This window comes from Cupressus sempervirens, chromosome 11 (assembly GCF_028749045.1).
Source record: "Cupressus sempervirens isolate cs-2001-9-10 chromosome 11, ASM2874904v1, whole genome shotgun sequence".
NCBI classification, from domain to species: domain Eukaryota; kingdom Viridiplantae; phylum Streptophyta; class Pinopsida; order Cupressales; family Cupressaceae; genus Cupressus; species Cupressus sempervirens.
This window is the reverse complement of record NC_143128.1, coordinates 438,987,678-439,000,367: the sequence shown is the minus strand read 5'-3', so window position 1 is coordinate 439,000,367 and position 12,690 is coordinate 438,987,678. Positions and strand designations below refer to the sequence as shown.

At 34.7% G+C, this 12,690-nt stretch overlaps 1 protein-coding gene across 3 annotated transcripts in view; it reads left to right on the top strand.

Moving 5' to 3' along the window:
• The window catches only part of GSH1 (glutamate-cysteine ligase), a 155,455-nt gene extending 144,171 nt beyond the window's left edge, over window positions 1–11,284 (top strand). For all 3 annotated transcript variants that reach the window (XM_089807903.1, XM_089807902.1, XM_089807901.1), the window contains one exon: window positions 10,879–11,284. In XM_089807903.1, coding sequence (XP_089664029.1) covers window positions 10,879–10,967 — 89 coding nt within the window. In that variant the 3' untranslated portion in view covers window positions 10,968–11,284. The remainder of the gene's footprint in view (window positions 1–10,878) is intronic.
• Window positions 11,285–12,690: the final 1,406 nt, after the last annotated feature.

Sequence of the window (12,690 nt, the reverse complement as noted above, 5' to 3'; positions counted from 1 at the left end):
AAAGGGAGAAAATGATAGTTTGCAATTAACACTAAGCTGAAAGTAATGCATTCTTGGTAGGAATCGCCAATTCTGATTTTATCAAATCTGGAAAAGAATCAAACTTGACGAGGAGTTTCTGCCGCTCTTTGAAGATTGATATATTAAATAATTTGAGCTCATATTCTGTAAACTTCACCTAAGTGTTGATTCATAAAGTCTATTGCCTTGAACAATATTGGTTGAATTTTGGAAATAGATTTATAAAATTGGAGATTTGTAATATTGTCGTGGAAGAAAATTTGTTTGGGCAGATATTTGATGGTCAATGTATTTTTCCTGCAGGTCCATGTTTATTGTTTCTGATACTCTATGCAAAGAAAATTATATCAAGTGGCCTTTGGTATTGACTAATATTATGAAGCAGAAGGATATTCAGATTTGAAGGACTATAGTTAGTATTAAAAAATTGGGCAAATGGTCCGCGGACCCCTATGATGGTATTCAGCAAATATAAATATTGAAGTAGTTGCCGTAAATTATATTTGCTAAAGAATTCTTCAGCACTTGCCATAGCTAATATCTGAAGCCATATTGTCCTAGGAATAATCAAGAAGTAGAGGACAAGCTTGTGGAAGGTATACAAGTATGTTAGCAGCAAGAAGCATCAACTAAATCACGTGCTATAAGTCTGGCGCAAACATTAGCAGGGAAAGCTCCAATCCGCCAGTTAACATCTGCCTTGCGTGGTTAAGAGGGAGCTCGACATTGAGGTTGACAGTTGAAGTGTAGGTGAAGCCAAGTTTCATAGAGGCATTCGCTGGAAACTATAGATGCTGTGGAGCATGCATTGGCACAGATTCTGTGTCTAGGCAGCAAGTGCAACATCCATCTCGCGTGAGTGGCACTAGTCGGTTGTCCAGACCTTCATTGTCCACGACATACCTTGAACCAAGGACCCTACTTCAATGGCAAGTCATAAAAAGGGAGAAAATAATAGTTTGCGATTAACACTAGGCTGAAAGTAATGCATTCTTGGTAGGAATTGCCAATTCTTGAAACATTATTATTGGGAAATAAATTATATCTAAGCTTCCATCGAAGGCTTATTTATATGTGAAACTACCAGCGGAATTCATATTGTATGCTTACCACAAAGTCCTTGTTTGTCATTGCATGTCTATCATTATATGAAGGAGGTATAATCTCATTACTGTGGCGAGATATTAAGAAGAATTAGAGTTACCGGCCGTATCAGAGGGTAAGTTTGGGTCGGAGACTAATTTGTTGCTACTAATGTAACATGGCGTCTTTCATTTAATTGCAAAGTTTTGCTAGGCGTTACTCTTGGAACTTTCAGAAATTATGGGACGCAAATTTATTAACAGGAGATCATTTGGATGGTCTACTATATTCTTCCACATAAGATGGTTCATCTTCTCATCTGCAATTCCGGCAAAGCTACCACACCCGTAAGACAAGTCGTTTTATCTTGCTAATTGCTTATCATTCAAGTGACTTAGCATTAGGTAACAAGAGCTGTGAAACAATCTTTATCACTAGAGGAGATTTTTGTGTGGACTATTACATTCTGGCTGTTTGGAAGTAAATAATTCACTGTATTGGCATGCTAAGTTGCAAACAACAGTATTGTTCAGTTATCAATTCGAACCAAATAGTCATCATCACTATTGGAGCAATTCAACAGCCATCTCCAATTCCGACAAAGCTACCACACCCGTTCAGTTATCAATTCAAACCAAATAGAAAGGTAGCGGGCCTACGTCATTTAATACGCTTGAACTTTTTCTTTTGGAAGCATTGAAAGAGTTTTGAGCAGCATCAGTTTTTTTTGATTGCCGGAAGAAGATGTTACATTTATATAAAAATTTCCTAAGTCATCTCCAGATGTCAATATAACCGTTATTGCTAATATCCAAAATATAGGGTGGCACAAAGAATCATTAAGCAGTGCAGAACTACAGACGGACAGTCTGAATAGGTTTATTGCAACTATCATTGGAATAAGTGCTGCAAAGATTACTGGCAGATGGGAAAGTGTAGTTCGAACTCTGAATGGAAAAGTTTCTTATCAATCACGTAACACGAAGGATGTCGCTATAGAAATGGTTAACATGAATGAAAAGCATCTTTTCATGGATGGGAAAAAAGCTGGTTGCAGTTATTTCTGAGGCAGGGTCTACTGGGGTATCTTTGCAAGCAGAAAGATGAGCAAATAATCAGAAGCTTTGAAATGCCATGGAGTCCCAATCATGCAATTCAACAACTTGGGCGTACACATAGATCCAACCAGGCTTCTGATCCAGAATATAGATTAGTTTTGACGAATCTGGGCAAGAGTTATTGAGTACGAAGAAATATATTTCTGAAGTTGATTCCAGGTTGCACCAACCTGATTTTATTCATTCAAATCAATAATCATCTCTCTGGGAACAAGCGGATAGTTGTGAGTGCAAGGAGGAAACTTGAAGGTGTGCATTTAGTAAGGAAAATTTCCTTGAAGAGAATCTTTCAAGCATCACAAAGGACACGGGCAATAATTTGTACAGAGAAATGTAGGCAGCAGATCTTTCAAAATCTCCAGTTTCAATTGGGTAGTAACGAAGATCATCTCCTGTGCCAAATCTGAACTCTTCGAACTTAAGAATATCTTACCTTGAACGGTTAGCTAGCTATTCACGACAGGAGACAGTTGGAGTCATTAGGAATTGGATTGAGCAGCAATGACATTGATTTGGATTTGAGTCGAGCACCTGCAATGTTAAAGTATGATTTGCAAACCAGAAAGAAGTGTATGATGGTTTTTAATGCTAAGTGTTTGGGGTCAAATGTATGAAATTGTAACCACATTAACCCCTTCGCAAGAAATGTTTGACAAAATGCATCTAGGGGAAACAACAAGATCTTGGTAAAGATTAGCAGAGATCTTGGAGAGGCTTCGTGTAGGGAATAAAGATCATCTCTTCACAACCCATATGCAACCATTATGATATAAAATTTGGTATTTGCCACACATTCCAAGATTTTAGCCATCTTACTTGAGGTAGGATGTTTGACATCATGTCCTTCTAGGCTGTCAGTTGCACGACTTTCTTCAAGATGCTATCATTATAAGGTGTAGTTGGAGTCGTTATTCTGGTAATCTCACTAAGGAAAGAGGCAACTAGAAGTCTTACATCCTCATATGGACGCTCTATTAATTTGTCTTGTACTAAGGTAATCATTGAGGGCTGCAAGGCCTACTTTAACAACCTCCAACCAGAATGGTCCTTTTTTGTTAAAAACGTATCTAATTCCTCCAATTTAGAAAGAAAATTGTCCCCAACTTTTACAGGTTCTAGTTGCAAACCAATGATATATAATGAACAATCCATTGACAATCTCTTCCTCTTTCTGCAAATCTCTAGTTGTTTACCATTGAAGGTATCATTAAATTGCTTGGAGAAGTCATTGTTTTTCAGGTTTTCCATTGTATTTACTAATCTAAATTTCCTCAAATGCGGCACTGTTTGTTGTTACCCCTATTTTTGTTGTCAATTCTCATAGCAAATCTGATCATTGTGATATCCTTACCAGTTTAGATGCTTATAATTTTTGAAAAAGAAGTTTTAGCACATGGTTGATCTGAGAACCCCTGCTGTTTTGTTGTCTATTATACTGGTTTCCTTTCTGTTCAACTCAGAAAACTGGCAGCAGTTTGTTTACCTAAGTTTACTATTCTTGTTGTGTTCAAGTATATTGTGTTCTTTTGTGTTTTTTTTGGCTCAATGTTCGCAGTTTATGTTGTGTGAAATTTTTAAGATGTTGCAGGAAAGGAAATTAAATGATGGTAAACTAATATGAAAATTATTAACCCCAAGTAGTTTCCCAAGTACAAATGCAGAGAGCTGCAATTAATTGTTGTCACAGACAGGCCGGCCTGAAAACTGAGTGTCACTACAACCTGCTCTACAACTCTGTCCCAATCCTTCCTAGCAGCTCTGCAGCTCAAGCAATCGTGATTGTTGGCTCCACATGATAGGGACTTCCAGCTTCCAAACCACCTTATGAAATTTTGAACTCTAATCTTTAGCAGGAAGTTAAGATGTCAACCAAATAATCGTGAACATATCCAACATTTGAAGGTTCTGTTACATATGTCAAAATTATTATATTCATACGCTAGAAGCTCACCCACATCATCCCCACCCTAGAAATACTCAAAAAATGTCCACCAAGTCAATTAGCATATTGGTGATGAGTTTGTAATTTCTCGACATGCACAAGCATAAGCAGGATTCCACTCTCAATTGTTATTCCATAAATTGAACCCAATAAATTTTCTTTAATCTATTCAATCTTGCTTTGTCACAGTTCCCAGATATTACAAAGACACCTAGATTATAGTTCTCTGCGTGAGTTGCATATGCATTTGACTACAACTAGAATCAACTTGTTGGATTGGGCAATAGTTATATGCCGAGTTCTATGGACACAACACCACCATGTGTACCAGAATTATGACAACCACTATGAAGATGCAGCCAACCAATATTGAAGGTGTTACCTCCAGCAGTAGTAGTTTGTCATAACAGATAATTTCCCACTCACTGATGTATGTGCATGTGTATTCATGCCCAACAATCCTCAAAATGTGCAACAATTTGAACTTCGATCGGTGATGTCTTCCTTCAGAAAACCATCCGATCTTCCCAACCGTTTCCTGTCACCTGCCAATACTCTGCAATACATCTTCCCTTACCTTGCGAAACCAACTGTCATAACGACGTCTCTCTGCACTTGTACAATCTAACGAAGAAAATAGAAGTGTCATGCTTATTCTCATATCAGTTCATGTAATAATGGAATTATTAATAATGGCAACATCGTCATTGCAATAGTTTTAAAAAACATCAGTTTTCTCCTAGAGATTGAAACGCCCACTATTAATAGGTAGCCACAGGTTTTTATTTTGTTATTCAAGGGATATCACCTACCATTCTGTGTTATAACTCATATTACTCAATACAAGAAAAAACAAACATTCAACCTGTAGTTGTTGTTCTCCTAATTAGTTGATGCCAGCTTGAAACACTATTAGCATTTGCCTATTCCATCTGCATTCGCAGAGTGATATGGAAGAGACTCTTCTTCTCCTTATCACAATATTCTCTGCAAAAAATATTAAAGAAAATCCTCATAATGACTTGTGTGGCAAGTGAGAAAGAGTTCTACGATTTCAAAGGAGATAAATCTGGCTTATCGGTTGACCAAAAAGAGAGCAGGATAAATTAAAGACTTTAGCCTCACATAAAATATTCATGGGTGCAATAAGACTATAACTAATTTTTTTCCACCAATCAGCTTTCAAAGTTTTTGAGTTCAATATTATAGTTGTCACCAGAATATTGTTTTAAACCTTTGAATGGCCAAATCAAAATTTTGAAAACCACTAGATTGATGAGGTCTATCAATATTCGATTGTCATTGATGGCTCATGACTCAGAAGAAATCGGACTCCCCAAACCATTCCTGTGCAACTAGTTTACTCACTTCCCATGGCAATAATTTTCAATAAAATTTCGAAGCCTCACTATTGATGTCAATGACTTCTTTCCCTTCATCAATTTCCACCTAAGTGTACGTTTCATCTCTTCTCAGTAAAATTGAAGAATATGTTAAAGATATGTTGTAACTTGTTGTATAGGATTGCTATATTGTAGTATATTCTGCTTCCCACCTTCAATAGCCTAAAGAGTATAGAAAACATATTAACTTTAGCCCCGCTCCAATAATCTTTTTCGCAAAGACATAGATATCATGCGCTGATAAAGTCAAAATATAAATCGGGTCCACTCAAGCTTCAGATGACAACCATAGTATATTCTTAGATATTAAATCAATTACTGCAAGAAGCTCACTGAACTGAAATATTATTATAGTCAACTCAACATATCAGTATTTCCACAGCAGAAATACATCAGCTTCTTGACAACTATAATTAAGCCGATAGGCTTCACTCCTTGAGAATCATTGACCGGATTGTCCAGATTTCCCAGCAGTCTTACGCTGGCTGAAAGATTTGCGATGTCGGGAAAGACTGTTCTTTGCCAAACAGTCTTCAATCATGTGGATTGCAATGTCAGCCTTCTTCTGAGAAATTTGACAATCTGATGGTCTTAAGCTGGAAAAGCAGTATCGGGAAATGGCTTACAAATTTTGTCCCAACACATGGTCAAGCTGTTTAACAGGAAACTTCCACGGAAAACCCATATGCTGGTTCCAGTGTGAAAAGCAAATGTCAGTAATTAAAGCAATGCAGAGACAGTGAGATTAATAGAAAAAATAAGCCGAGCTAAGTTTCAGTAATCAATTATTCTAGAGTAACAAAGGTTCTTTTCAACCAATGTTTGTTCTTGCAAACATCTCATATCCTTCCATCTAGTGGCATGTTCCTTTTAGCATCGAACTATAAATTTACAAGATGCATTTTTTTGGTCCTACCAATCTCAGTTTTGCATGGACTAGGCTATGGCTTGTGACTTACGCAACTCTATATGAAAATTTGAAAGACAAACACTCTTAGCCAAAAACTAAGGGATTCCTCCATAATTGCCTCTAATATCTTTGACAAAATCCAAGTCCTCAAAGCATTGAATGAAAGGTATAGCTGTGAAAAATTATTGGCATCTACTTCCAACATAATTATTGGCTCTGATATTGGATCCAACAGGAACTTGTATCACACACCGCCTAAAAAAATAAAAATCCTAGATATGTCCGTATAAGATAACCAGATCTCATTGACCATATTAGGTCTCAACCATGAAAAATGCAAGCACCGCAGGATTTAGTAAATTCAATCAAAACAATTGTACTGGACATACCTTCTTATTCTGATTGATTAAGGTCATTGGCCATGAGTTTGAGTCACCGCAAGCATTCTCTATGGCTGAACGTTGGCAGATGCTTTCATTCTTTAGCCGATCGACAAGTGTATAGAAGATCAATTCAAAATCAGATTTATATCTGATTGTCAAATAGAATGTAGCTTTACAAGGATTGGAACAATTAGCCATTTGCCAATAATATTTTTTTTAAAATATTCTAAGCCACTTTAATGGCTGAAATATTAAAAAAATATTCTCCTTTCCTTATATGCAAATTAGGGTTATAACAAAAATTGTATTTCAGGTGTGCCCTAACATTATCCTTTTATAAAGTTTGATAACTCTTTCCAAAAAAAAATGTTGCTCTTCTTTGAGACATTACACTTACATAAACAATAGACTTAATGGAATGCACTTTCTCCTCATGAAGAACAATGAAAGGAATCTATGCATGGAGTTGCGGAAATAAGAATGCAAAAGAAGGATGTATAATACTTTTGAAAATCAGGCATGTACACCAAACATCTTTTATCCACAGAAAACACATCCAAATAAGTGAACTTTGAAATTAAAATATATTAGGGAAGAAGTTATGGGCATGCAAAACTTACAGAGCTTGAGGAAGAGCTGTTGCTGCGATGCAACTTTCCCATGATTCCCCCTTGTTGTTTCTTCTCCTCACCTTCGCCATGGAATTTCCCCTCCTCCACATGGTCGTGAGACACAAGGTGAGGCTCGTCTCCACCGACGTGGCTGTGAGAAAGAGGGGTAGAGTGAACCTTGCCTAGGTGGCCTTGCTCATTTGGAGCTACACCTACCATGTGCCCTCCACAGGACCTCCATGCTGCTGATGTGTCTCCTCCTCTTTCTTCTTACCAAACAAGCCGAAAAGCCCACGATCCTGATGCTTTGGTGCATTCGAATCCGCCATTGCAAGAGAAAGAGACTTTGTGAAGAAATACAAACACCCCCAAAATGAAAACACAAGAATCAATGTGATATAGTTATGAAGTGAGAGAGACTTGAATGTGTTAAAAGTGGGGAGTGAAAGCCCAATTTATAGGATTTCACCAATGACACAGTTACGATGCGTCTTGATAGCCACGAGAGCAATATTCGATGAAAACGAAGATTGATGAAAAGACTGTTAAGCGGGTATGGAATCCGGTTTTCTAAAGCGCAAATGATTCACGAGCATAATGACTCCTTTCTCAATGTCGTGAACCATGGTGCTGCGGTAGAGTGGTCAAATCCCCCGGTGCTTTCCTGCATGGCTCCAAATAACAAAGCACATTTTTTCTTCATCCTCCTTCCCAACTGGCGTAACTTTCACGACATGTAACTTTCATGGCACACTTTGTCTCATCGATGAAGGCAATCAAAATATATATATAATTTTTTTAACCAACATGCATTGCTAATAAAAAAATTTAAGCTCATAGAATTCTTCATAAGTTTCACTGTCATTGCAAATGGACAAAATGAAATTGAAGGGCCTGGCTTTATATTAGCTGATTCACTTTAACTGACCACTTTCAATAATTTATCCTTCATTTAAGTTCTTCTAAATTACTTTTTTCCTAACTGAGTTGTATGACTTTAGTCAGAACAAAATTTGGTGCATGTTGTATGTGTTTTAAAATATTAAGCTAAATTCAAGGTTAAAAAAAGAATATTTGGTTCACTTTCATTCTTTTGAATTTGTGTGAGAATATAAATTTTTTACAAGACATAATCTGAAATTTTATATTTTTGAGATATAAACTATATTTTTTAATAATATTATTAATTTCTATTTAACAAAAACATTTCATAAAAAGATGGATCTTCAAAATTGTTAAATTATGCTTTTCAAAAAAATATAATCTTGTAAGTGTTAGAATAAATGATAAATTAGAAATAAAACTATAGAATCAAGATGTAAAAAGATAAACTTTGTACAATTAAAATATATTATTAATTTCTATTTAACAAAACTATATAAATATATCAATAAATAAATAATTTTATAACTGAAATGATTAAAAATTGATTTAGCTAAAGAACATATATCATTTGTTTTCAAATATATATATTTTAAATTTTATAAGATATAAAATATTTTAATAATTGTTAATATCAATAAAGAAATAAAAATACAACCACAATCATACTAAAAAAATTTCTTATCATCTATCTCGTATGTGGCCACTCCATCTCAAAAATATTGTAACGCTATCTTATATATAACACCGTCAGCGTAATCCTTGCACCCTTCAAAGGTGCAAGTGCTAGTGAACTATTTCTTTGAATCAGACCCTTGCAATATTCACGCCGCAAATGAATCTTCTGCAGGACCCATTTAATCCTCAATAAAATATTCTTGTTTTTGGACAGATACAAATATGCAAATACCCTGATTTTGTTACATACAAAACCTCACAGACTTGCAGGTAAACTATCTTTGGTACCACTATAATAACCCACGTAGATTTCTCCCAAATTTTCCTTGTAAATATTTCAGAGATATAAGCAGAAAATTTATGCAATAAAATATAGCAAATTAACCAGAAAGATGCGCATATAAAGATTCTCAGAAATGTTGTTGCATTATAAACCAACAATACAATAACTTCACCATCACCAAAAACCTGATCTTAAAAACAATGTTATAGTCAGATTGGATACTTAGAAAGAACTTGAAATGCAAGGTGAACTCTGTTGCGAACCCACTGTGAAGATATATTGGGTTTTGATCCAATTCAGTGAGAATCCTGAAGGTTTTCATCCTCGAGTTTCAAGAAGAGAAAGCTAAAAGCTTCCCAATCTTCTCCAAGAGAAATTAGAAATCAATTCACAAATCCAAGCATGACCACATATGAACACCTCTCCCATTGTTTAAGCTCATCCTACTCTTCACTTTCCCTCTTTAGTCTTTCGTCATCTTCTTCCTTCATCACGTTTTAATCTACTTTTAAAATATTAAAATGACTTTAAATAATCTGCCTTAACTTCAACTGAATCACTTTAAAATATTTTATGAATTTGGCTTAATTTTTCTAAAGTAATACTGTATAAGACTTTGATTATAGCATTAAGTATTTGCTCCAAGAACAAATTACTTGAAACTATCTACCATAACCTAGTAACTCAAAGAATAGGAGAACTCACACATGCAATGAAACAAAATTTCGTTATTCTGTTCATAAAAATGAAAATAATAGATGCAATGAAGTTGTATTTATAAAAATGAATATAATAGATGCAATGAAGTTGTATTAATAAAAATGAAACAAATAGATGCAATGAAGTTGTATATATAGAAAGTAGGAGGGGAATTTGGAGTTCAACTCCGGAGGAATGAGGAAACACTGCACTCTCCAACGAATGCTAAGTGCAACTCCTTTAAAAGAGGGTGACACCTCTCACTCCAAGGACAAGCATGACTCATCCTAACAGACCACCTAAGTAAGGTGGTAACCTATTATGTAACAACAAATATGACCATAATTATATTTATCTTGAATGCATACTACATTAGAAACAATGCACCCACACCACTGTTTTTGAGCCACAGCAATAGAGGTCTCATACAGAACTCCCTAGAAAACATAGTTATCTTTAGAGCGGGTAACAGAATTCAAGAATACTTAGCAACTTATTTATATACTTTTCAACCAGTGTAGCAACTGCATGTAAGGAAGAAGATGAGATAAATTACAGCCATAAGATTTCTTTTAAAGTTTTAGCTCATCTTGTTCTCTAGACCTGTCAATCAATATTGTCAAAGTTAATTTTAACCTATGTTTCTTGTACACATATCTTGTACTTCTTTATTTTTATATTAACAATTGTAAGTTGAGTATCCCGCCATTTGCTCCTGTAACGAATGAATGTTAACATTTGTTGTGATGAGTATGTGAAGGCTTATTTAAATTTGATTATGTCAGAAAAATACCTCTGTGAGTGCTCCTTAATGAAACTTTAATTAAAGATTTGCAGAAATTCACCATTTTGAGTTGTATTTTAGGTGTTACGCCAGCAGAAAGACTTTTAGACCTGTACCATGGAAAGTGGGGTAACAGTGTAGATCCAGTGTTCGAAGAGCTTCTTTACTAAATACGACCATCTACAACAGCTTCTCATGCCGTCCTGGAACTCACCATCATAGCGAAAGGGTTATGAAAGTTCCCTTCTTATAAATGTAACTGTTTCAAGATTTTTTTGAAGCTTTAAGTTTACTTTTCTCCTTGTATCTTTCATTGCTTGGCATTAAGTATTTCATAAAAATAATATGTAAATGTGCGGTTTTAAAGAAGTTTAAAGTTGGACTCAATTCCAACAAAATCAGGCATAATTAAACAGACGAATAGAAAAACTATAAACTTATGTATGATTTTAAGATATATCGAGCGAAGACTTTCAGTGAGGCAAAAGCTGTTTTATCAATCAACATTTTACAATTTTTAGTTCAATTTCCTTTATCCGCCTCTGCTTGTGAATAAGAATGGAATCAACGAGCCAGACAAAGCGTAATAATTTAAGATTCGAGCTCTACAGTGAAAATGCACAAATGCAAAATGTTAAAAAATACGGTGCGCATGGTCTTTATTACTCCCTCCGAAATTATTCTGAAAAGGTAAATTATGATTTCATGGGTTCTTTATTTTTTTCAATAAATTATTAAACAAATCCTTTTGATATAGAGAGCTTTTTAATTGCGTACACAAACCTGAGAGTTGTCGAATTGTATGAAACGTGAGAAGTTTCAGCAGCAGATGCCCCATCTCACAGCTCAACTGTGCATTTGTTTAGTAGTTTGGTATTGGTTTGTTATTTCAGTGTGAGGGTTTAGATCACAGCTTCACTCAAATTGTTTTGGGCGCGAGTTTATTTTGTGATAATTCAAGTTAGTAGAAGCCGGGGTTCTCAGTATATGCAATACATAGAGAGAGAGAGAGCAGTAATTAAGTTCAATTTATACTACAATTAGCGTGATATTTGTTTAATGTGATCTTTTTTCAAAAGTAATATTAATTACTTAAGTTCTAACAGTCTTAATATATATTATACATTAAACTAAAAACATAATAATTTGAGTACCAACAATCAGTCATTATTAGTCAATTTGAATTATTTTGAATATATTTATAAAAAAAATATAAACTTATAAATATGTACTCTTTTCAGTATTCAAACTACACCACACAGTATAATATATTGTATATTATAAAAAATAAAAATATTTCAATGTTAATTATTCAAATTAGAAAGTATTGAAAATATAATGAAAAAATAATAATATCAAGCAGCAATAATCAACCATCATTGATCAAAGCATCATCATATACTTTGAATATATTGCCACCATTATCACTGTCCACATTAGATGATATAAGTATTGTTAAATTAAAAGAACCATGGTGCTATTGACATCAATATTGACATTGGCTTATAGTTGTTAGTTGGCTTTTCTTTAATATCAAATCTATCATAAAGGAAAGTAGAAGCATCCAAATCAATATGTATTGGCCAATATGCCAATTTGTGCCTCGTAGTCATTTTATCTTTATTATAAAAGCACAAGAAACAATGATATTGGCCCTTTACAAAGACAAATCAAGTCGGTCACTTACAAGTAGTCAAGAACATACTACTAAAAGAAAAGGTCAGTGCAAACCACTTACAATGCTAGCAAAACATTTTTTCCGCGAAACATATATAGCATATAATATATTAAGAAAAAGATTACAACCAGAAGTCGTTAAGAGACCCCAAAGTTGAGGGAAGATGTCAATAACAATTAAGGAAAGATAGAAGATAAAGAGTCCCCAAGAGATCA